General features: G+C 39.2%; 1 protein-coding gene across 1 annotated transcript; it reads right to left on the bottom strand.

The window, feature by feature from the left end:
* Nucleotides 1-5,400: 5,400 nt before the first annotated feature.
* prcp (prolylcarboxypeptidase (angiotensinase C)) lies at nt 5,401-26,596 on the bottom strand. The gene is made up of 9 exons (XM_088346168.1): nt 26,340-26,596; nt 22,169-22,309; nt 21,544-21,645; nt 18,321-18,502; nt 18,090-18,247; nt 17,720-17,892; nt 10,002-10,169; nt 9,754-9,941; nt 5,401-6,340 (listed from the first exon to the last, which is right to left on the bottom strand). The coding sequence occupies exons 1-9, from the start codon at nt 26,502-26,504 to the stop codon at nt 6,121-6,123; spliced, it is 1,497 nt and encodes a 498-aa protein (XP_088202294.1). The 5' UTR covers nt 26,505-26,596; the 3' UTR covers nt 5,401-6,120.
* Between the last annotated feature and the right edge of the window lie 296 nt (nt 26,597-26,892).

The raw sequence follows: 26,892 nt of genomic DNA, 5'->3' as shown, positions 1-26,892 counted from the left end.
CTCTTCTGTCTGAGGGGTGCTCACACGTTCAAATCTCTTTGCTACGGATGACTGGCTACAGGATGTTCTTTTCTCTTAAAATATCTATCCAAGGACATTTGCTTCAGCCTTCTTTTTAGCACTTTTCGGAAGTGGTTCATGACAGTGTCATTAAAGTCATGATGACTCTGGTGGCTGCAGCTTCATCGGTGTGGTGAAATTCTGTAACTCGGCCCATTTGCTACACATTTGTTTAATCTCGGACGTCCCCTAGTGTATTGGAGGTGCAATTGCACCTGAGAAAATTAAAAGGAGTAAAAAAAATGTGATGTGAAACATCCACCGAGGCGTTCGAACTCCGATTTTTGTTTGAACAGCGAAGCAAGAATTTCTCAAAATTTTTGGTCGGACTCCGATTTGTTCGAACTGAGAGGCGGTCGAAAACCGAGGTTCCACTGTACAATCTAATGAGCACATACTTAGTATGTAAAAAGATGAGCTGCTGCAAACTAATGTTATGAATGAATGTCATAGTTACTCAGCTGATCACCAGAAAAAAGCAACGGTATTGATAAATGGCATGCTTTCTCTCCAGAAATAAGATGGGTGATTTCCAGGGGGACACAAGACAAGGTCTCACAGCACACTAGTGTGCCCCCACTTGTTGAAAAATACTCCGCTATGGGTCTAAGGCTTGATGCCAAATGGAGAAGCTTATTTTTGCTTAGAATAGATTACCATGGATAACCATGGAAACAAAGCATCCTATTTATTATAAAGAAATAAGAAGGAATCGCATAAATGTCTACCCTTGCTAAGTCTCATAGCCATAACCAATCAAAATTGGGCACTATTTTCAAAGATATGGAGGTAATTAAAGCAAGGAAGGCCGGACAATCTCGGCAACTGGTAATTTTAAAATCAGTCTGCATCCAGCTGCTACCTCACTGTACCAGCTCGTCACATCACATGTGAAACACAAAATTCACTTTTCCCTTTCCATGCATCTTTGTTTATACTGTTATTTAAATATATATTACACATAAGTAGTACTTACTATAGACTATTATGTTATTTTATTGTTTTTAATTGAGGTACTGGGGGGTTGGAAAGTATTAGCTAATTACCATATTTTTCTATCCCTGTTATACGGCAATATCAGTTTGCAATGCCCACCTCAGAACGGAAAATTTCTGTATCCTGGGTGTCTGTTATCCCAAAAAAGTGATGAATTTGCTGTACAGTACTATTTCATTTTTAATATATGAATTTTTGTAGACACTTGAAAAAAGATAAAAGGTAGATTATTACTTTTTGTGGCTGATTTTACAAAATTGAACTGGATCCTCTCCTGGCTTTTAACCTTCAATCACCCCCCTCGGGAGCAGTATTATTAATGGTGCTAGCAGGCAGCACGGTAAGTAAATGGTCCCGCAGGACAGGGGTCAGTTGGCAATAACATCCCGCCACCGGTGTTATTGGCCTCCCCCGACTGTGGACTTTTATTAAAATTTTGCTGCCATTGTTCCCCCGCTTCAAATACTTCAAAGGTGAGAAGGATCCACCCAGTCTTTTTTTTTAAAAGGACATAAAAGAAAATAGACCAAGCAGTAATTTTGAGTATCATTAGAAAAAACTGATTTGTAATGCTCGCGATTGTCCTGTAATATAAATTAGAGTGGAGGTAACAAACCTGGAAAATAGCTAACTATCATTGATTTTCTAGGAAATTTGATTTCTAGTTGGCGCGATGCATCAATGCGTTTCAGAAATGATGAAAATGGAAAGAGATTAAGGGGATTATATGTATACCTTTGGTCATTTGGATGTTCTCTCTAAGATAAATACGACACAAACATTCTTAACCTTTTCCAGAGCTTTATAAAACATTTGGAATACATATTAAATGACTAACTTGTAAGTATGAAACCTGTTTTAGTTTTATATTATGATGAATCACCATTAGATGGCAGGGGATATGGTGATATATTTTTCCAAACATCATGGAAGACCTCACCTCCTACTGTTGCTTTCTGTATCCAGCGATTGAGAGTGTTTAGGTGCCCCCATATGGCAGGAAGGCGTAGTGAAGCAGTGTGGTCAGAGTAGCGAAACTGTATGGAAAAGTACAGTTAACCCTTATTTTCTTGAGGAAAATACTAAGTCCCTTTGTTATGGTCAAGTCAGAGAGGGATAGCGTTTCGTCCATGTCCGCAGCGGTTGCCATGGTGACCAAAATCGTGTGATCGCGTCACCTGAAACAACAGGCGCTGAAAAGTTCTTGCAAAGTTCATGCATAAGTTCAGTATTCTTGCAATAAAACGTTTTTTTGCAAGCAAAAGTGCATTTGTGTTTGTGAAAAGCATTGTTTGGATTTTGAAGGCATCATAAATGCAAAAAAAAGCACCAGAGTGAAAGTTCTGCTTAAAATGCAACATTTCACAAAGAACTGTTTTTTGAGAAACGAGTATTTTCAAGAAACTAAGCAATGTTCAACTGTTGTTTACTAAACAATGAAAGGTGAAGGTTCAAACATTCTTTAGATATGTCACATGCCTATACAGCTATTGAACAAAAATTTCTGAAGGTCTTCTAAAATGGGTCAAAATGGCAAAATTGGCTGACCCTGGCTTTTCTCATTTCAAAGAAACGTCTAGCATTGTATGAGTTAAAAATAGGTTTATCATGACTTTACGTTTTTTTGTTGCTCCTGGCATATCTGTTTTTTCTTATTGGTTCATTATGGCTCTTTCAACATTTTGGGTTGCCGATCCATGTTTTAGTGGTTGACAAAGCCTAATGCGGAGTGCCTAATCAGGATTTTCCTAAGGGCCGGCTCATGTCAAGGTGGAGTTTGGGCTTGCTGGATGAGAAAAATAATTTGAACATGTATCTGCACTTGCACTATTTAGTCTTAACTCCTGCATTCCTTCATTCTCTAATCAGCTATTTGGCCTCATTGAGCGCAGCAGATCGGGTGACTTTTACCATCTGGGGAAATTCCCCACTCCCAAATTTGAAGTTGTTTTCGCCCACCATCACTCTTCCTTTCTGTAGTGGCAAAATAAACACAGAATTGTACAAACTATATAAGGCAGGTACGATGGAGGGCAGAAAGATGCTACTTGAAGCCGAAAAAGTCAGGAAAAGAAAATGAAACGACTTATTATTTTAACACATGTTGCACTTTTTACCGGTCATCGGTGTGTCCCCCCCTTACGTGTGTTGTGCTACGCTTTTGCAGAATTAAGCAGTAAAATGCGTTCACCGAGTAGCTCCTCGCACTTAAACAACCTCGCAGTTATGGGAATCCAGTCTCTTTTTTGAGAAGCGGCTTTTTTTGGCTTGGCTCACTAAAAAGATCCAACTCTTTCAGTTCCCAAAAGCCTCTTTAGATTGCTATCGTTGCTTGTGTACATGTATTAGATATTATTACGTAACATTAGTGAAAAAAAGAGACAACAGAAGAAAACATCAAGTAAAAGCAAAGAAGAAATAATAATAAAGGAAGAAAAAAATGGAAAAGGCTAGAAGACTCGAAAGACAAGGTAAGGACAAGGAAAATTTTAAAAAAGTGGCTAAAAAAAGAAATTTATCAGTCTAAATACAGATTTTTTGGGGGGGGGGCCCAAACCTCAACAATAATACAGTATAACGTCACTCCAGACACCATTGGAGTACTTCCAAAAGTGTGTCGGAAGAAATGATTCAGGTTCCGACAACAAAGACTAATAAGTACAGCTTGCAAAAGGCTGGAGCATCGGTAAACACCAGCAAAAAGGAAATAGAGCCAGTGATTGGCATGAATCTAAAAATGGGCCTGGTAACCATGCCTGAATCCGTAATCATTGGGAGAAAGACTACAAGTTTTCCTGTTTGTGATTTGATGTCTGGCACAAGGTCCCAATCTATGTTGTCATCATTGCATTTTGTGAACAACTTGACAGTGCCGGAGTCCTACACCCCTCCCCGAGCCAGACTGCAAAGCTCTCAACATACCCAGGAAAGACATCACGATCATAAGACAGTTTCAGATGCAGGTAGCATCTTCTCTCATCCGGGTGAGAATGCATTTCTGTTTGTAATATTTCTCTATATTTGTGGGGTTTATAAAATTTTGACTTGTATGTTAGTGCATTTTTATATGTACATTTGATTTTGTTCTAATCAGGTGAACAAAATACCAAGGAGAGGAACGCCATTAGCTGGTAATGGGAATGAGCCGCCATCCAAGAAGCCATGTGCATGACACAGGTAATGTGGACACCCTCCATTGGATGTCCGCAAGGACCTAACAGCAAATTTCCCACTGAAAACCAATAAAGGACGCTGCAGGCAATGAGATAAAGGAACACCAGCCTGCAGTGTAGCAAATGCAATGTTCGCTTTTGCCTCACAGAGGAAAATAACTGTTTTCTTAACTATCACTTAGAATAAGTGAAGAAAAAGTAGCAAAGAGGAGGCCAGAACATGGCCCAACAACTGAACTAAAAACAACGGTCTTTCACATTATTTTTTTTTTACTTATAAATGAATCATTCATAAAGAATTCATGATATGATGTGTGGTTAATGCTCATGTTTTACATTGTACTGTGATGGGGCCAAGTAGGCAATCAACCCTGCAAATAAACATTTAGTTGTTGTATTTGTTCAGACAATGTGTTTACAGATAAAAAAAAATCCTGCTCACCTAAAAGCCTAATGATGCCATATGGCAGGGGTGGCGAACAAGTTAGACACAAAGAGCCGAAATTTATAACCGTGAGAGTCAAAGAGCCACACCACACACTGACCGGCATTAGCCGTAACCTAAACAGATGATTGGCAGTCAGTTATGTGTCCGGAGCAGCATAAAAACGACAAATCTGTCAAATTAATTTCAAAATATTATTTATTATTAACTCTGATGGATTCAAGTGTGTTTTAAGGGGGGGGGAAACTAAACATGAAACAAGGCAAAGAGCCACAGTATATAAAAAATATGATAAGGCAAAGAGCCGCATACTTATTGGCCAAGAGCCGCGTGTTCGCCACCCCTGCCATATGGCAATATTATAAAAAACTTTTTTTAGTTTTTTTTTTTAACTCACCAAAACATAATTCCTTCAAAAACTCTTTAATTTTGGCATCAGAGGTCTACTACAACAATATCGGAATGGTCCAAAAAAAGTTTGCAAGTGATTTTCTATATTTGGGCCTTATAGGGTAACCAAAATTCTAGTCATTTTAACATGGTTATAACATAAAAACATACCAATAACATAAGGTATTATGCTAAATGGATATCATAACTGGTAGCCCTTTACACTAATCTGCAATAAAATTCAGCCTCAAGCTTAAAAAAGGTTGGTGACCCCTGAATTAGACAATCTGTCGGGCAGGCTTATTATCGGACAAACAGACAATTGCCTGAGAGCAGTTTTTAATAGACATAAAACATTTATTAAAAAAAAAAACATGAGAAAATTTCTTTGGTTGGTTGAAATACATTTTTCCAGCCTGGATTTTCATTCTTTAAAACACATAAAATCATTTATCAAATTCATATTCCCTTTACGTGCAATGGACAACTCTCATCTAGACTTTCCTCATGGATAGAGTAAAAAAAAAATGACATTACTAGGGATGTACGATAATTATCCAACCAATAACGCCGAAATATGGCATTATGGTTATTGGCCTAATGGAAAAAAAGACCAGAATAACTAGTCATAGTAATTACAAATGATGTTTTTTTACATTATGAAAACATCCATACTATGCACTTTCTTCTATATATACATTTGTCAGTGGTATGGTGATCATAACAATATCTTGTAATTATAGTGATTACTGACAATCAAATAAAGTATTGATCAATTAGTTGATAAAGTCAAGCTATTAGTTCTTGGAGATATGTTGACCGAAACTGCACATAATTGGATTTTGTGTGTGTGTGTTTTTGACCTGCAAACTACGTTTTGAAAGAAACATAGTATGCAAGGGGGTTGTCGTTTGTTGAAACAGTTATCATGCATCTCTAATAATTACAAGCGTGTTGCCATGTTGAATTGAGAAAGTTTCTCATTTTTTCTGATTTTAAGAAATTCACTGTATTAATAGGTTCATTTAAATTGTTGCATAAAAATATAAGATATTCTCATCCTGACACTCTTTGTTTCTTTTGAGCGGCCTGTTGGATCCACTTCGAAAAATATCTGAGCTCCAACTGGCGGGCTTGCCGTACGGAAGGCGGGTCCAGATCGTTGGCAAAACGAAGGTCCAAGTGATGCGCCCCATCCGGAATTATAATGGAGACCAGGGAGTCAGATATGTCTGGAATAACCCCTCCGGAAGACCACGGGTCCAAACCTCCGTTACTGGGACAATACAAGCACAAGATTAAGACATACGGACAAGTACAATTGAATTGCGGCAGGGGTGGTATCCAAACTTCTGATAAGCGAGTAAAGATACCAAATATCAGTGTCAATGGTATCTGTGGTCACCCTTTTGCAGCAGATTTGTGAACACTATGAAAATATTCACTGATTTCAGAAAAAGACATTTCTAGGACTTTAAAATAACTATTTTGGTGAAGGAATTGAATGCACTAAGGCAAGGGTGTTTAACTCATTTTCACCAAGGGCCACATCAGTGTAACGGCTGTCATTAAAGAGTCGGATGTAACTAATAACTAAATGTAATTCAATTGAATGTCAAATATATTTAACAACAGTTTGATGTAAAATAACTCATTAAACAAATTACAAATGCACTGAAAAAATGTTGCCACAAATATATAATACAAACTAAATGTATCAAAATAACAAACTCAAGATCAAAGCGGCGCGAGCGGCAGCCTTTCCAGCAGCTCCGCGTTTTTTCGCACTTTTTGAGATTTATTGTTTTAAGTGTCTGCTTCTATCTTCGATGTTTTTTGTCCCGTTTGACAACTACACTTTGGATTACTTTTTATCCTATCGTTATGGGTTTTAACGCACAAAAATGCGTTTATTCGAGGAATCAACTCCTTGCCCTGAAGAATTCTCGTGCTGGCGTGATGAGGGGGCCCCACCGTGGATGGAGAGCCGGAGCTAGCTAAGCGTGTTATAAGTCTTCGGTACCGTCCGTAATCATAGTAAATGTGAACTCTCTATCAAATAAGACGAACTAGCGTTGCTGGTGAAAAACATCAAAGCGCACAGAGAGTGCAGTTTGCTGTGTTTTACGGAAACCTGGCTCACGTCTATCATCACGGACGCTTACGTGGAGCCACCCGGAGCTATCCGGCTTCAGCGCTGTTAGACAGAGACACGAAAGCCTCCGGGAAGCGGAGAGGAGGTGGACTTCGCTAACACGAGATGGTGTATCCCTGGGCACAAAGATTTCTATCTGCTGCAGGGACGTCGAACTTTTGGGCTAGCGTGTGACGTCATCCACTCCGCCGTGGTTAAACTACAACAAAGCACCCAGAGGGCATCCTGTTAATCTGTTAATAAACAACAAAGGACACCGCTGGAAGTGTGAATTTCCCTACAGGGATGAATAAAGTATCTATCCATCTAAAATCATGATCATTTTTGGCATTAATCAAGTTCTACCCATTGGAATCACTTGCATGTCATTTTTGGTCAAAGCACTCTTGGTCAAAGCACTCTTGACTTTTTTTTATATTTATATATATTTAGACACATTTTAAGCTCTCGCGGGCATCATAAAATGACGTGGCGAGCCAAATTTAGTTAATCATTGACCATACAGGAGTTTTTCAATTTGCATGAAGGTTTAACAGTGTTGATAACATAACTTCTGCTATGGTTGTTGCTTTTATCTTATTTTACACTGCTATTGAAATAGCACCATAATGTGATGCAACACAGCAAATGCAGTTGGACTCATTAACTGCTGACATGTTTGTGGAAAAATGGCGTGATGATGCATGTTTGACACTGAGTGAGTTAAAATAAACACATTTTGCATGAAGGAACAATTCTTATTAAGTCATACAAACACTTTATTAAAATGTATTGTTGTCCCTTTAAAGGGGCATAGCTCTGTGATTAGCACCCATTTTATAGTGAAACACGGCAATTGCAGTTAACTCACTCACTGCTGACATTTTTGGGGAGAAAAATGACCCAAAAAATGTGCTAAGTTAGTTTAATTAAGCAAATTTTAAAAGAAGAAAAATCAACATTAAACCATTCACTGTATTAAAAAATGTTGTTTTCCCTTGAAAGGGGGGCTGTCTTATAACATCATGAAGCCAATATTTCCCACATTTGCTTAATGCTCGTTGTGGCTGGTTTAATTTTAACTTTTGTCAATTTTTTTTTCAGTTCAATAGGTAACCTTTGAGGTAATTTCCTCTCATTTATTGTTGGTGTGGTGACAGTTGGTTCAATGTGTCTGTCAAGCTATAAATATATACTGCCCCTTAGACAACTGCCAGGCAGGACTTTATGCAGGTTGAATATGTAAATGTAATTCAAATTCTGTAAATGCAATGCGGTAGGAGCTGCCAAACAGATGAGAGTGTAAGTGCAGTTGCTGTTCTGCCCAAATGCGTTAATCAAGCTTGTGTGTCTTTGTTGTTCTGGTTTGAAAAGTAGCTTTACCTTCACTCACGAGTGCAGGGGTTGGGAACCTATGTCTTGCAAGCCACCTATGGCTCTTTTAATGAGTACACATGGCTTGGAGATAGAGCTTTACTAAAGCAAAACCCATCTATAGCATTCCAATTCTGAGCAGATAGTTGAGTCTTGTACGGGCATAGCGGACATAGCACTAAGAGTACATGGGGTCCGGTCCAGTATAGAAATAGAATCCGCTCCACTCCAGTTCACAGTCAAGGGGTCCCACCAACAGACCCAGTTTTGGCTGTGAGTCGCTAAGGAATACTTTATGAGGAAGTTCATTTAACAATTTTGGTTTATGTTGAGACACTTCAAGATAAAAACCCACAGAATAAACGGTAAACACCCAGAAACGCCAGCCAAGCACATAGAGCAATTTGATTATGTGAGTGATAGGGGCCAGCGGAGCTATGCACACACCTCAGTTCTCTCTACCCAGCGCCGTCTGCACCAAAGGGAAAACCGTGAGTATCCTGCTTAGCAGTATTTTGTGACATTTTAATGAAATAACTCTGATTGCACCTTGTATTGAAACCATTTTTTGTGAAAATGAAGGTAAAAACGAGCCTCAACGCTCTTAAATAATTGGGGGAGACAAGTTTTAAATGGTATATTTGATATGGGACAGCCGCCGGTCGCGCCCCGGCCGAGTCATTCCTAAGACTTAAAAAGTGGTCGGCGGCGCCCTCTGTTGGCTGCGGCTGCATCGGCTCGCTACAACGGGTCAGGTGTAATCGACATTTCGTTCTGTGTACATTGTTACACAGAATGACAATACAAGGAAATTATTATTATTATTATTATTATTATTATTCTTATTTGATCAATTTTATCAAAATCATCCAACATCACACAGTGAAATAAATGCGCTGGAAAATAAGAAGCAGGTTTGGCAGTTTTGCTGAATTTTGTCTTAAAATAAATTGTATGGCTCTCCCTCAAAAAAAAAAAAAAAAAAAAAAAAAAGGAAGAAGAAAATAAATATATGTACGTGCTATTATGGCTTATTGTTTCAAAAAAGTTACGGACCTGGCACTAGTGTATTGAATCCTAGAACAGTAGCTGTGATGTCTTCTGACCAGGAGCTTAGCTTCACTGTTTCATTTAAGAATATAAAGTATGGCAAGAGTGCAATAATGTTCTTCTTGTCCTACCTGAAGATAATGTTGCTATGCGACGCAATGTCCTTCCCACCAAAAACCACGTGGGCCCAATCGGCTCGCGGCCTGATGCCGAACGTGGTATGGCACTCGTCCGAGAACGCCTGAAAGTTCCATTCGGCGGGCTCGAACATATCACGGACTCCGTCGGGGCACATAGGCATCACCATCTCAGTGCAAGCCTGAGAAGTTTCTCATTGTATCACATGGTTGAAAAAAAAGCTGACTATAGACGACCTTACCTGGTAGTCCCAGCCGAGAAATCCTAGGTTGCCGGTGGCTGTCTCTGAGGTGTTGAGGCAGGAAGCAACTCCTGTGTGGTTGTAGTAAACTTTGGCTGCTTGAGCAACACCGTGAAGCAGCTGCTTGTCTGACGCAGACGAATCCATGGCTAGATATTTGCACACTACCTGAAGAACAAATTTATGAATGTTTTCTGTTTCATTTAATTAATTGATTATGCATTTGCTATCAATGAAGACCCTTAAGAGTATTCCTGAATTCATTTAGGCACAGATCATGTGGTGTTCCTTCCCACAATTATGGAAATACTCCATACTGCTCATTTCTGCTTGGAGGTAAGCAGTTGCGGCTTAAAAATGTCATCCAGCCATCTCCCCATTTCACCAGGGCTGCCGAGGACTCTCCTGTTTTCTCCCAGTTGGCACTCGATGGCTGTCCACCATATGTTGTTTGGCCGGCTAGACTGTTGTCAGCGCTGGTTTTGCCGTGTTCTTTGGTTCATTTATTCCTGACCGGCTTCTCGTTTATTGCCATTTCTGTTTTTCATTGTTGGTTCCCGGTTAGGCTGGCTGCTCACAGAGTGTTTTTTAATCACCTAGCTTGGCATTAGCGCCTGTTTTGCCGTGTCCCTTGGTTTATTCCAGATCGGTTTTGCGTTTATGGCAGTAGCGGTTGCTACTTTTCATTGTCGGTTCCCGATTAGCCTGGCTGCTCACTTCGTGTTTTTTGGTCTGCCAGCCCCGAGGTTTTTCACAAAGGCTGCGGCCCTGTTAACGTCTCTCCGTGTGTGTTTTTTTTAACCAGTTAGCCCTTTTTTGCTGCTCGCCCTTTGTTGTAGAATAGCATCTACCTGAAACACCACACCTGGGAATTTTCCACAAAAACTACCAAAACTTTGCTTAAAACACTCGGAACCTATTTGATTATTTAACACGTAAAACATAATGGCGACCGGCTCGCTAGGGTGCTGATGTTCCTCCGATGACATTACAACTCAGAACAACAAAGACAATACATGCGTTCTTCAGCATGCACCATCTCAGAAAATAATTGGAATACACCAGTGCTTCTCAGACTTCCTCATCTTAGCTTTCGAGAGGAAACTTTTGTAAGTCTCTTGATCCCTCTCTCTACACCTGTCTCCTCGACCATGTTAAATATTTTTATCATGGGGTCACATGAGTGTCTGTTACAACTTTGTGTCTACACTTCATACTCAATGTAAATAAAACACTCGGCCAATGAGAACACCATTGGATAACATTGAAGTGAAAAAAAGCATTGTCTTTGCTATAGATAATCATGTAACCCTTGTTTTTTGTTCTTGTCCTCCCGTGTTTTGTTATTTACAACTGTGTTCCCATAAAACGTTTGTGAATGTGAAGAATTCTGTGTCTGAAGTAATTATGTTAAATAAAGGGGTGCTGAAAGGTTGCTCTTCTCCAACTCAGATGATGCATTTTCAGCTTGTTAGCAAGCAGTGTGGGAGCTTGATAATGATCCAGGTGATTGGAATCACCTGCATTGGAGCAAAGAAAACTCCAAGAACAAACTCAAAAGTACATTACCATGATTGGCCAATATTGACAATAATGTCAATGGTGCAAGACGGTCAAAACAACGAACAACAGTGAGGTATAATAGTTAAAAATAACAAACTTATATTTCTCCTTTGATCGTTGACATGAGCTAGTGTTATCGTTGTCAGTTCTACATTAGTGCTAGTGTTTTAGAAATATATATAGAAAAAATATAATTCAGTTTCCATTGGCAGATAATTTAACTGCTTTTAGTACTAGTAATAATTTTTCTTATTTTACTTTTGGTTTCTTCGATATACAGTGGGACCTCGCTACTGCGCGGTTCGACGTTCGCGGCTTCAGAGCTTCGCGGTCTGTCACAAAGAGCCGGTCACTCCCGGGCAGCGCGACGGAGCGAGTTCGGCGGACGCGGCGTCACACGGCGCACCGCGAGAAAAGGCGCCGGGCGTGATCGGGCTACCCCCGTAACTGGGGGGAGCCCGCTCGTCCGACGACCCCAGTAGCGCGGCGGGCGAAAGGCGGCGGACGTGCGCGGGACCCCCGTAACTGTGTCGGTGTCGTGCGTATCGCGCTCGAAAGTATGACCGAACGGCACCCGCGGTGCGCGCAAGTAAAAACCCTGTCGTGAATTTGTCTCTGATCGTCCTGGGCGGACGTAAAATCGCCCAGCTGTACGACTCTTAGCGGTGGATCACTCGGCTTGTGCGTCGATGAAGAACGCAGCTAGCTGCGAGAACTAATGTGATTTGCAGCTGCGATTGGCTGGCAACCAGTTCAGGGTGTCCCCTGCCCACTGCCCGGAGATGGCTGGGATGGGCTCCAGCCCCCCCGTGACCCTAATAAAGATAAGCGGTGCAGATAATGAGATGAGATTTATTTATTTATTTTTTTTCGAAGGTGTGCCGCGACTTCGCGGATTTTCATTATTGCGGGTGGTTTTGGTCCCCATTAACCGCGATAACTGAGGTCTTACTGTATATTAAAGAGTTTGTTATGGTGGATTATTTGGTCATATCAACATTTCTAGTGTTATCTTATTTAAAGAAAATATTTTTGTTTAAAAAAAAAAGGAAAAGAACAAAATTATTAAAAACCATTATTGAAATCTAAATCAGTATATGAAGGGAGCAAAAGTGAGCGTTGGCGAGACGAGCAAAATATTATTGATGTACTTTGTTTATAATTATAGATTTTTTTAAATTGATGTTACATTTATCTGCTAATCTTGTTGGCACTCATTATTTTTTTTGTTTTTTAGTAAAGGTATCGTTTGTTTTTTTATAAGTTGTTCTAAAAAAAAATATATTGTCATTTTAAGTATTGTCTTATTTTACAATTTGCTTTAAAAATATTTTTGTAAAACTGTCAAAATTAGTACAATTTATAAAACAAAACTAACAATATACAAATAAAGTAAAAAGGGACGAAATAACATGTTTTAACCGTTTTATTTGTGTATGTTATCACATTTTTCTGCCTAGTCTTGTTGATGTAACTGATAAGATTATCATTATTATTATTTAGTAGTAGTAGTAGGAGTAGTTTTTCTTAGTAACAGCATTATTTTTCTTATAATATGTTATCTTAAAAGTTTGTTTTATTTAAATAAAAAAGGCTTAAAATAATTTAGAAACACATATCCAATAATCTCATTTCAAGTATTGTGTAATTTATTATTTAGCTTAGAACGATTCAGCGTGAAATGAGAAAAAAACAACACAAGTAATTCTAATTACTGTATTTATTCGTGTACAACATCATGCACCCCTAATCGTTTTACTTTATATCTATATAAAATTTTGTCTCACTTTCTTAGCTCAATCTAAGCATTGTAGGTGAGAACATTGAATAAGTGCGGCCATGATTAAAATCATTTAATGACAACATAAACTAGGAATACATTAGAAGTCCGATTACATCTTCAGATACAACAAAAAGTTGTTTTTCCCCTTCGTACTTTTTGTGCTTACAGTATTTTTATTTGTTTTCTCTATTCTCTAACATTCGTCTCTTGTACCTTGACTGAAAATAGTGCAATTGATGAGATGAAATCAAATGCCTTTTCTTTGTCATCTTTATCACTAGCGATCTAGTGGTTAGGATTCGATGCTCTTGTTGCTGCAACTCGGGTTTGATTCCTGTTCCATCTAATTATTTGCGACTGTGGTCAGCGATATTTTTCGACTAATCAATAATTGCACAAAAAAACTCATGTATAACGCCCACCCAAACAGTTCCTTTTTGGGTGAAAAAGAATGCACTCTATAAACAATTAATAATAGTAAATCACTTTTAAAACCCTAAAAGAAAAATATCTGGCTAGCTGTGAGACAGGAAAAAAAATGTTTTATTTACATTTTTTCTTATATTTACCGATTTTGTTTTTATTGATTACACTTATCTCTGCAAAAGTCGGTGTTGTTATTTTTCTCTCAACTTCTGTGACAATTCATGTGTCCTTCTCCTTACCCTGTCATGCATTGCCCCCCTAATGACCCCGCTATTCCCCACTCTGACATCCACTCGGCAGGTATTATCCACTTTCCCTCTGGCTCCGTGTTTCCACCAGGGAGGTTAAACGATCATCAGGAGGTTTCGCTAATATATGCGACCCCTATGGATGGCATAAGCTCTTAAGGCTGAGACGCTTTTTCTTTTTTTAATGACAAAGCTAATGTGATTATGTGAATGTTAGACTGTGAGAGAAGGACCCATTGAGGGCTTAGACATGTTGGCAGAGATGAATGTATAAAGCTAATCCTGGCTGAAAAGTAGGGAGAAGATGCCACCACTATTTTCTTCTCTTTTCTTTCCCTAAATCTTGGCTTGGACATGTCCCCAGCCGTCAGCAGCCATCGTCATCCATCGGCCACCAGAGTCTTTGCACAAAAGACTCTGGAATGGCAATTGTGGGGTTACAAAAAAACGGAACTCATTGTATTTTGTCGCTTTAGTGTGTGTGTGTGTATGTTTTTGCTTCAACAGGGTAACAAAAGTAATAATTTGTAAAACAAAACCAAAAAAATAAGTTTTCCACCTAAATTTTTATTAAACATAACTGTAGCTGCTTTATAGTTAAAAAATCTATGTTTTTGTTTAGGAGTTGTGAGTGTAAACCAATGGTTGGGAAACCATGGCCTGCAGGACACAGGCCCCATTCATGCCAACCTTTTGACATGAACTCATTCCGTGCCATAATGCATAAAAACGTTTTTTTTAATTCAAAAATGAATTATTTCAGTATGATAAATCACTATTCGATAGCGGGAGTGGCTTTAATCAGATGTTTGTCCACACATTAAGGGGGGGCCCTACTTCCTAGTGTTGCTGCCTGTATCCAGCAATTGAAGTGTGTAGGCGTCTAACTATGGGGAGTAGGTAGTGAAGCAGTGTGTGAGAGAACCAAATATATGGACAAGTGCAGACACAATTTTCTTTATATAAAAATATGGCGTCCGCAGGAGCGCGATTTTTAGGGTGACCAAAATCGTGTGATCATATCGGGCGCTGAAAAGTTCTTGAAAAGTTCATGCATCATTGATGCATAAATACAGTGTTCTTGATATAAAATGTCATTTTGAAGTACTTGTTTAAGGGAACCATTGTTTAGATATTGGAGGTATCACATAAGCAAAATTAAAAAATAACTGATGTGACAGTTCTGCTTGAAATGCATCCTTTCACAAAAGTCTTCTTAAAAATGATTATTAACTAAAAAGAAAAATCCATAAATCACATGCATGATTTTTAAACGATTTATTTGTGTCATATAGCTGCAAATAAGTATTTGAACACCTGAGAATATGAATGTTAATATTTGGTACAGGAGCCTTTGTTTGCTATTACAGAGGTCAAACGTTTCCTGTAGTTTTTCACCAGATTTGCACACACGGCAAGAGGGATGTTGGCCCAACTCCTCCACACAGATCTTCTCGAGATCATTCAGGTTTCTGGGCTGTCGCTGAGAAACACGGCGTTTGAGCTCCCGCCAAAGATTGGGTTCAGGTCTGGAGACTGGCTGGGCCATGGTAGAACCTTGATATGCTTCTCACGAAGCCACGCCTTAGTTTTCCTGGTTGTGTGCTTCGGGTCGTTCATGTGTTGGAAGACCCAGCCACGACCCATCTTCAATGCTCTGACTGAGGAAAGGAGGTTGTTCCCCAAAATCTCGCAATACACGGCCCCAGTCAACCTCTATTTTATGCAGTGCACTCTTTCCCATGTGCAGAAAAAACAGCCCCAAAGCATGATGCTTCGACCCCATGCTTCACAGTAGGGATGGCGTTCTTTGTATTGTACTTTTCATTCTTCTTCCTCCAAACACGCTTAATTGAATTATGACAAAAAAAGTTCTATTTTGGTCTCATCTGACCACAAAACGTTCTCCCACGACTCCTCTGTATCATCCAAATGGTCATATGCAAACTTAAGACGGGCCTTGGCATGTGCTGGTTTAAGCAGGGGAACCATTCGTGTCATGCATGATTTCAGAGGGTGGACCAAGCCTATTTCAGGTAATTGACCAACTCCTGTCGTGTAGTTCCGGGCTGGTTCCTCACCTTTTTTAGAATTACTGAGACTCCACGAGGTGATATCTTGCATGGGGCTTCACTCCGATTGAGATTGACAGTCATGTTTAGCTTTTTCCATTTTCTAATTATTGCTCCAACCGTGGACCTTTTTTCACCATGTGGCTTGGCAATTACTCCTTAGCCCTTTCCAGCCTTGTGGAGGTGTATAATTTTGTCTATGGTGTCTTAGGACAGCTCTTTGGTCTTCTCCATGTTACAAGTTAAAGTCTTACTGATTGTATGGGGTGGACAGGTGTCTTTATGCAGCTAACAACCTCAATGCATCTGATTCAGGATGATACATCGAGTGCAGGTGGACTTCTAATAGGCGGACTAACAGGGTCAAAATTTTAGATGATACACAGGTGTTCAAATACTTATTTTCTTCACTGTATCGGAGATCTACACATTCGATTTTCAATCTTGCATGTGCATTTATCAAGAAATATGATTTTTAGATCTTGAGTTAATCACAAATATATTTGTGGATCTGAATAGATTTCTCCCCATACAGGTGTTGAGTAAAAATGACTAGTATGTAGCTTACATTTTTAGTTGCAGGAAGTTTTCCCTGTTATAATTTACCACTGTGAGATGCAACCTAATTTTTTGAATGGCCCATAATGTCCACAATTGATATGTATCCATGCACTAATACACATTTCATAATGCCCCGTTAGATGTAGCATGCACCTGTCCTCTTGAGCTTCATACATAAAAGCCAATGAGGCTTCATAGGACCATGTCATAAAAATGAAAACCAGTTGCCATTATGACAAGCGAAGAAGAAATGTAGTGGAAACATGGCAACGATTTAAAGTATTTACAAGCACTTCACCTAAAATTGAAGCGCTTTTTAATACGTGAAAACATAATATTAAAATTCAAGCATTTTTAAAGATTTAAAGCACCCATACCAACCCAGTATTTTGCTCAGATAATTCAGGATGCTATTTATAGGCTCACAAAACTAGCATTAATTTTTCTATTAATACGTAACCTACAGTTACCAAGTAAACATTTGGGGGTAAACAACTTTGAGTCCAAGCCAAAATGAATGGCAACCAAAGGGCTTTTTTTTTGCATTCTAATCGTGTCAAGATGCTAAAGCCAGCAAGCGGCCCCTCCTCTTGTTCCGACTCGGCTGCCATAAATCCTGGCGAATTTCACATGCAAATCAGGCGCCAGTGCGTTTTATGCGACAAAAGCGTTTTACAAGCTGCCATGGAGAAAGTCTGCTTTGCAACAACGAGGCACTTGGAGGCCTTTTTGCAAACAACACACACTTTTGTAAATAATGTTGGGGTTATGTGGAAAACCAAAATCCGAGTTATCAAAGGTACTATAATATTACGAATATAATAAATATAACTAAGTGAAAGAAAATAATTGAGCAGCACTGCTATATACCATTGTTACTAAAATACAATTCTATTTTTTTTTAACCAAGAGTACCAAACGCATTAGCTAATTACCATAGGTTTCTATACCCTGTCATACGACAATTTCACCTTGCGATGCCCACTTCAGAACCGATTTATATCGTATCCCGGGGTCTCCTGTAATCCAGATAAATGTTTGGGGGGAAAAAAATTGCAAAAGTACCTGGATGGGCCAGCCTGGCAGAGGCTGCAAAAAGTCAGCTTTGTAAGGGTAGTCTACCATGGCCAGGTCGATCCATGTCTCCTGGAGCCAACTCTTGAAGGTCGACACATCCTTGTCGCTCTTAAGCGGAGTGCACAAGCTGAACTCTTCAGAGAGCCACTCCAGACCCGACGCTGCATACCACCAAAGAAAATAAAGTTCAATATGAAAAATAATACATTTAGAAAACTATATGCTTGCATAAAATAACAATCGCACTCATAATATTTCTTAATTTACTGTTATTAGTTATTAATATTTTGTATTAGTGTTTTTCCCAAATCTACAAGTGACGTGGCCCATCAGTGGGGTTTTCCCAGTGATGTCGTACCAGTAGTTGAAAGGTTATTGATGGCCGGCCAGGACGCTCGGATGTTTGTGTGGCAATTGTCTCCGCTTATGGCAAAATCCCTCGTGACGACCTTGAAGAAATCTCCGCATGGAACCATACCTGTAAACTGCCATATAGGAGCAGAGGAGGCCAGAGCACTAGAAAAAATAAATAAACCTTGCAATAAATGTTTGGTATTAAGCCTGACCCTATCCGAATTGCCGTCCTCACCCGATAACGGCATTGGGGTATTTCATTCTGAGCCAGGCTGCTAGCATCCCGCCATAAGACCCTCCAATGGCTATGACCGGGCTTTCCTGGGCTCCGGGTTTGTTAAGCTTTAAGTAGTCTATCAGGACGGCAAAATCCGCAAGGGCCTGCTCTGCCGTCAGGTAATTCAAGTGCTTGCTGTCCTGTGGATAAAAAATGTGCACATTGATCAGTTTTCTTATTTTGCAGGTAAAGTATACATCTTCCTCTAATGCATTGTTTTTTGGAGTTAGTGGGTAGTTTTACATCATCTACAGCCATGTTAAAGTACACTGTGTTTCCCACTTGCAAAATTTAATTGTAAAATTGTAATGTTCTCAATGCATTGTTGCAGTTTTCACCATCCCAAAAACAAAATGAAAGCCTAAATAGCACCTTACCTGTGGTCCTATTCATTCGTTGTTGGTTTAACTCAGTGTCGCATCAATGACGCGACACACAAAATGATCCGATTAACGTCTGAGTATTCTGTTGGCAATGGTTGGGTCAGTCCTTTCAATTTCCGATTACTTGTGCGAGTATTCACATTTAAGTAATCTGATTGCATGCACGCACTAGCAGTTTCCCTGATCCGGGATATTTTTTATGCTCCAAAGCACTGTAGGACTAGTAGTACTGAGACAAATGGCAAATGAAAACTCCTGTTTACTTGCTAAAAAGCCTCAAGTGTATTAGTCGATTTCTCCATGACATTCAAATTTTATTTTCTGCCTTTACGTCAATAATGCTACAGCCGATCATCTATATGTAGTGGATGTCACAGTAGCCATCCATTTATGGTGTAAGTCAACACTTTGGGCAAGCTACAGGTGGTCCTATGTCCTATTTGGTCACGCAAAACTAAGACAAATATGCTTGGAGACAGATTTTACCGACCTAAACAACCTAAACCAACGCACAAAAAATGTGAAAATATATCTTGTGACTTATTTGTTTTCTTTTCTTTTTTGGTTTTGCTAAATGAAATTGTGAAAATGTATACTAGTGCATGGAACTGTGAAAATATATAATTTGTGAATTAGATTGGGTTTTTCTAAATTTTTCTCAGTGCACAATAATTCAAATGCATGCAATTCTTTTTCATTGTATTTGTATTATAACTTGGGCCAGTTTTACATTGCTTTTATTTATTTTATCGTTATATATATATATATATACATATATAAAATATAAATATATTTTATAGATGATGTCAAAGTTGTATCATACAATATATAGTGCAAGTTTAGACTTTTGGCTAGCCGCGTACAAAGAAATCTTCTAAACACAAAGGAAGCAGCAATGTAGCTTTCTTTTGGAGCATGGAGCAAATGAGCATACAATCTTGTAAGTGGCATGAATGAAATTATCCTTTATTTAATAAAAATCGGGGCGGCAGTAGCTCAGGTGGTAGAGCTCGTCTTGGGATCAAGGGATCCCAGTTCGAATCCCGGCTCGTCCGTGTTACATGTCGAAGTGTCCTTGGGTAAGACACTGAACCCCTAATACCCCAAATAAGCATGTTAGCGTCTTATATGGCTGCAATAAAAGGCCGCTATTGGGAAATGTGGAGCACATTGTAAAGCGCTTTGGGAAGTCATTGACTTAAAAAGCGCTATATAAATGCAAATCATTTCATTTTCATTTCATTATTAAAAGTTAACTTCAATGAGAATGATGACCTAGTTTTAGCTCCTCCATTATATTCCGAAAACTCAATGTATACAGAGTAATTTGTTTGTCTATAGCAGGGGTCAGCAACCTTTTTGGTGTGGAGTGCCAATTTCAAATTTCCTTGGAAATCAGTGTGCCACACCAAGATTAATGACTCGCGCAACATTTTTTTAATATCCAACAGAGCTGTCATTTTACACCAATCCAAATATAAAACATGGATAAACATTTTAATCGTATAACTCAGTGTTTTTCAACCCTTTTTGAACCAAGGTACTCTTTTATTTATAAATAAGTTCCGAGGCACACTGTCCGTCGAAAATGTTTGAAAATGAAGTTATGTCAAATATTTTACTGTACTACCTCATAAGCAGATAATTAGTATATAAAAAGAAGAAAATAATACTTTAAATAAAAAAAACTGATGTGCTTTATGTTTTTATTTTTTACAGTGCAATCTTAAACCACTTTGTTAAACAAATTAAGTTATTAAATGTACTGTGCTACCTCGAGAGCAGATAATTAGCACATAAAAAGTATGTAAAAATCTACTGCCACCTACTAATATGGATGACTATTTCAATTCCTCGTCTGAAGATAGCAAAAATAATGGCCTGATTTTTTTGGAAAGATAAAATTGGGCAAATTCCAGCGGCACACTAGGTAAGGTTTCACGGTACACTAGCCCGGCACACTGGTTGAAAAACACTGGTATAACTGGCCAATTTATCTTGCACTATTCTTGTTCATCAGTCAACTAAAAAACGAATGTGAATAACAAGTGGAAAGGCCTGTAACCATCCAGGACTTCAACTTTTTGCCACAAAAATTAACCAGAATGAACCATTCTTCATTAACACACGCGCGCACTCACACACACGCTTCTTTAAAATATTCGCCATCCCTAAATGGTTTTTCTGTGCATTGCTATGCAGTAAACAATGTGATAGCTTGCTTCAGTGGTGGTGTTTTTAGCAGTGACAAGGGTCTGTGTTTGTTTGCCGTATTTGGACAAAGCGCGTTTTGATGTCTCCGCCTTGAATTCATGTTCATGTTTCGTCTCGTAATGACGTTTAACACTAGATGCGCGAGGTACAACGCTCTCAGGCCTTAATGCACAAAACAGCACGGTCATTTTTTGCACAAAGCCCCAGTCGTCTGTCCACGCTGGCTGGAAAGAACGCGATGTTTTCGCTCGAGGAGCCGTCGTGATTCGTTAAGTTATCGCGCGCGTGTGTGTTTCGTTGGCTGCGTTAAAACACTGAGCTCTCCTTTGCGAGGCGCGGCGCAGACACGCACTCACACATGAAACAGAAAAGGACGGGCATCATCGTAAACACTGCGCGCAACTTAAAATGTCTACGTATAATCATTATTTTGCCGTGCGCTCGAGTGCCACTGGTTAACCCCTCACGTGCCACTGCTGGCACGCGTGTCATAGGTTGCCGACCCCTGGTCTATAGGCATGTGAATATTCCGATCAAATCTGCTTGTAAGAGTAGTGTGTGTTTTTCTAACCCCCCTTACTTACGCTAAAAGAGTCAGCTCCAAAGGGCATAGATTCTCCGTAGTAGCGATGTTCAGCAAACACCAGCATAGCACCCAGCTCTTCGGCCACGTCCCACATGAAGCCCTGCTCACAATAACAACAGTAATTTGAAAGTTATATTATTAGCATTATTATATTATACAGCCTGGGGGTCTACTGCAAGTTCCCACACTTTTTAATGGCCAAATAAAAGCAGTTTTTAAGGTCTTTGAAAGCCATTTTTCCAATTTCTCCAGTACTATTAAAAGAAGAAATCCATTGACAATATCAAACCGGAGAACTATGGATCGATTCATGCTGGACTTCTACCTGTAAATTGCAACGGCAAAGCAAGGCCAGAGAGAAGACTTTTGAGGAAGACTAGTTTTATTTTTCTTCAATTAATGCATAGGATATCAAGTAAAACGGCAAAGAAAGATGGCAACAATTTACAGCATTTACCAGCACTTCACCCAAAATTCAAGCACCTTTCAAAACTTGAAAACAACTATAAAATTCAAACAATTTCAAGGACTTCAAGCACCCTCACGAAACCTGTATATGACATGAAAACCCTTGCTAGGAGCTGGGAGCCTCTCTTCTGACATGAATCGATGAGTTAACTCACAGTGTTGTTGCAGAACAAGCCAATGTCGCCTTCATTGCCCGTATAGAACAAAATAGGAGCACCCGGCGAGCGCCACTGCTTGTCAGCCACTAGGTAGCGCTGTTTGTATGTGCCATCTTCCACAAAGCCAAAATGATCAATCTGCAGAGGGGAATAAAGCAGAATTTTATTACAGAGGATCAAGTCATTCTTTCACTGGACTGTATATGACACACTGTTGGACACTTTCAGAATAAATGTCTCTATTTTGCCCTCCGAAAGCCATCCCGAGTCCCTCTGCAGATACAAAAAGAGGCAGTAACTCCAGCAGGCAATGACAAGAGAATGCATCCATTCAGGTTGAGCTTGGCAGTGTGTGGGCGAAACAAGAAGAGCAGTTGAAACAAAGCAAGGAGAGGAAATAAAAAAAGGCATTTGGCAATGTGGCAAGCTCCCCTGGGATCAGGAGCAGCGTAATAGTGTGAACAAAGCATTTAAATGTGTATGTGTGTCTTTTCAAAGGTCACTTTTTTTCTTTTGGCTTTCGCTTCTTTTATTCATCCAATGATGTCCTTTTCTCTGACTATTGTCTTTTGAAAATGTCATATTTGCAGTGATTTGTCTTTATGATTGTTTAAAAAGGGACAGTGTTTAATATTTGACCACCAGATGTGTCTGTATTCTGTTGTGCAACCGAAAACAAGTGCTAAAAAGCAGAATACAAACCACAAAGATTCAAAGTGACCATACTGCACAATTTTTCGTCTTGTTTTTTTCTCCCAGCCTTTAGCAAACTTTTGTTTTTTTGGATACCCATATCCGCAAGATGGGCGACAATGTCAGCCCCCACAAGTTGAGGCTCATGTTATGTTAATTGAATGCAAATTTGTGTATTTTAAAAAATGTAAGTTTATAGGATAGCTCATGGCTTGTTTTTTTTTAATATCATTGTGTCAATGTTTTTTTTACTATCGCGAAGAAGTTATTAGTTAAGTTATACAAATGGAAAAAAGCAACTTGTAGTTAAATACATTTGGATTTATTCTTTCTGTTTGGTAGGTACGTTTTTTGGGTGGATGCATCTTTATATTTAAAGAAACTATAAAAATGATTACCTCTCTTTCCAAATCCCACAAGATGGCGACAATTTAAAATTTAGGCCAGGGGTCAACATTTTTTTGAAGCATGAAGCTACTTTTTGTTACTGGGCTACCATTTTTATATGCATGATTGATATAGCATCTAATTGTGTTATTACAAGTATGTTATTACCAGGTTATAATAATAAGTATGGTTAAAGTAGGCTCAGTCAAACACTAAAACCTCTGCTTTGCATAATGAAATGAAATGATCTGCATTTATATAGCGCTTTTCAGGTCAATGAAGACTTCCCAAAGCGCTTTACAATGCGCTTCACATTTACCCACACTCACACACCAATAGCAGCCGTGCAGCCATGCAGGGCGCCATCCTGCTTATTGGGGGTATTAGGGATTCAGTGTCTTACCCAAGGACACTTCGACATGTAACACAGAGGAGCCGGGATTCGAACCTGCGATCTCTTGATCCTAAGACGAGAGCTCTACCTCCTGAGCTAATGCCGCCCCAAGGGCACAGAGTCAAACTGTGGGCTAATTTTTAAAATAATTTTGGCAGAATCGATAGTGTATTTGTAGACACTGATCATGTCAATGATTTTTCTTGCCAGTTATAAATCAGGTTTCTTAGAAAATCACTGGTGAGCTATTTTCAGAACGGGTCCTACTCAGCTGTTCTTTAGGGGCCACCATGGACACAATGTTGGTGTTCCTGGTTAGGGCTTTGGATGAAGCTCCTCACATCAACTAAGAAGATTAGCAAAGAGCAGCCAATAGATGACCTGTAAGTAATACCATTAACAGTAGAGAAGATAACTTTGGAACTAAGAAACAGTGCAAAATATTATGTTTGTCACTTGATGACTTCACTTGGAGGAAAACTCCTTTTGTTCTTGAAATGTTTTCATCAGAGTTGTTATGAAAGGCTCCATTGACTGATTATTTTTTTTTTGCATTTGTCGTATTAATCACCTAAAATATACACATTTTTTTATTTAAACCAATATTGTAACACACTGTTGCCCTGCAATGGCGAAGTCCTGTTCATCTCTGAAGAGCTATTACAGTGGGACCTCGCTACTTCGCGGTTCGACGTTCGCGGCTTGTAATGATTAAAAAAATAATAATAATTTTTTTTTTTTTTGAAGGGGCGTCGCTACTTCGCAGATTTTCATGATTGGGTGCGTGATCGGGCTATCCCCGTAACTGGGGGGAGCCCACTCGTCCGACAACCCCAGTAGCGCGGCGCGACGACAGGCGGCCGTCCGCACGCGGCGGGCGAAAGGCGGCGGGCGAAAGGCGGCGGGCGAAAGGCGGCGGGCGAAAGGCGGCGGACGTGCGTGGGACCCCCGTAACTGGGGATTCCCCCTCGGTCGACGACCCTAGCACGGCGCGCCGTTCTTGTTTCCCGGCGCGCGCGCGGATAGTGTCATCAACTGGACACTATAAGGATGACACTCCAAGCATTTGCCATGCAGCGGTAAAAGAGGATTTCCCTATGAGATGAGTATGATGATCTTGTGACTTGCTCCCACGCAGACATTGTGAGGAAAAAACAGCAGCCTGACCATTGAGTTTTTTGTAGCCAGTTCATATGGAAAGTGCATTGAGGTGTCGAGGGAGGGGACGAGACAATCGGCATCAGCCGGATGGAGGAAGAGCTTTTAAATGGACGTACGGGTGAGGAAGAATGTTGAGGGTGGGGTGGGAAAAGTGAGGTTTATTAACCCCAGAGGATGCATATAGTAGACACCTGGGATACGGCGACCCCAACTTATAACGTTTTCACTTTATGGTGTGAAACAAGCTGGGGGTTTTTTTAACCCTCTGTGGAATTTTCCCCACTATACAACTTCAACAACAAATAATTAGCGTGCCCCAAAACTAATATTCAAACTATGCTGTGTTTGTGCACATGATGAGTTTTGCTTCCTAGATGCCCGTCCGCGACCCTCTGCTATCACAAATGACTCACGTATGCCGGGGGTCTACTGTATTCTACTTTAATATAATAAGTGTATTATGTCACACACTTATGCCAGCTAGAAGGATGAAAATAAAATCAAATGCGAGAAAACTTTCAGCTATTGATTAACTGTGTTGTTTTTTTAAACTACAAGAAGTAGCTAAATTAAAACGTCACCTGTGCAAACTCAACCAAATTAGTCATTGCTTGAGCTTCTGTCAGTGATTTCTTAGTCACATGGTAATGTCTTGACGAATTCAGACTATGCTCTACCCTAGTTTCCCTAAAACAACAAGTAAACTATCTTATCCATGGAAAATAATTGAATAAGACCATGACATACTTAGAGTGTTTGATTGGAGAACATGTTGACCGCGCCTCTCTGTATGCAAATCAAACCTGTTTTAGTAGTTCAACTTTCATTTAATTATGTTACATTGTTAACTTCAGGGAATATTTTTTTCTTTAAATATTTCAAGTTCAAGGTAGGTTTTATTTTTAATGAAAATGAAAACTAACTTTAAATTAACCATACAAAACAATTTAATACAAATATTTGTGTCATTTTAGAGTATATAATATTTTTGCAAAATAAAAGATGTGTTTAAAATATTCAAAACATCCTTTTACGTGACAGTATTCTGTCATATTTTTTAGATTAGCAGTGTATTTTGTTTTACCGGGTTTATGTCGCCCAAGGTTATTTATTTAAAAATGTGTATAGATTGAATAATATATTTCTAAATTTAAAATAAAATAAATAAATAAGTAGGTAAATAAAAATATGAAAAACAGTTTGAAAAAAGGCCAGTTTTCTTAGGCTTGAAATATACAAATCTATTTTTTTTTAAACGTTTTTTTAAAGGAAATATTCCAGCCTTGTTTGCAGATTAGCAATGAAAAAACGGGGTTCTGTCAGCTCATCCAATTACAGTGCATATACGTCATCATTTTAGAAATTCATAGCCAATGGGAAGCATTTCCGGGGTAAATCTACTCTCGGTTGTCAATTTGTCAGCGTTTGACTCACATTTTTTAGTTAAACTAGTCTTGGTAAACAAATAAAAACATTTGCAAGACAATCAAGGGAGATAAATTCCGTAAACGTCCACCAAAAGGCTAAACTCACCTTTTGGTCAATGTAAAAAGTTTCATAGTTGATGGGAATCTCGGAATGGTGAACAGAGCTTCCTCGTCTTTTAAACAATGACGTTTTAAAGGCGTACGAAGTTGCAAATACTAAAGAGAACAAGCCAGTGGCTAACAAAAATGTCTTCCCGGTTCTGGACGTCATCTTCGGTTTTTTCAAATCTCAAGTGTCAGCACATGTTGGGCAAGAGGAGCAAAACGGATGCTCCTCCTCATGGGGGCGTGGGGGGCGGAAGTGAATCTTTGTTGTCAGCAACATCCGATTTTTGTAGTTAGTCAATGATTACATACACAATATAAATTTCTCAGCAACAGAAAAACTTGCTATTTTTTGAAAAAATATAATTTAGTCTCTATTTTAACAGCAATACGAGTTACCCGTCATCAGAGGAGGTGAGGGGAATTTGAAGGGACCGCAAAGCCTCTTGGGAGTTGCAGTTTTTCCACGTGACAACGTGCAAAATTTGGTTTGAGGGATAAAACAATTTTAATGTCAATACGAAATAAGAAAGTAATTAGACAGTTTCACTCAT

The sequence above is a fragment of the Urocampus carinirostris genome, chromosome 10 (genome assembly GCF_059441175.1).
Source record: "Urocampus carinirostris isolate Australia breed hairy pipefish chromosome 10, RoL_Ucar_1.0, whole genome shotgun sequence".
In the NCBI taxonomy this organism is placed as follows: domain Eukaryota; kingdom Metazoa; phylum Chordata; class Actinopteri; order Syngnathiformes; family Syngnathidae; genus Urocampus; species Urocampus carinirostris.
Note: the sequence above shows the minus strand (reverse complement) of the source record. Positions and strands in the feature narration are given on the sequence as shown.

Coding starts and splice junctions, on each gene's coding strand:
- prcp (XM_088346168.1), bottom strand. CDS start 26,504: ATGACGTCCAGAACCGGGAAGACATTTTTGTTAGCCACTGGCTTGTTC. Junction 18,503..21,543: donor TTGGAGCTGACTCTTTTAGC/GTAAGTAAGGGG, acceptor TTTTATCCACAG/GACAGCAAGCACTTGAATTA. Junction 9,942..10,001: donor TTCTCGGCTGGGACTACCAG/GTAAGGTCGTCT, acceptor GAAACTTCTCAG/GCTTGCACTGAGATGGTGAT.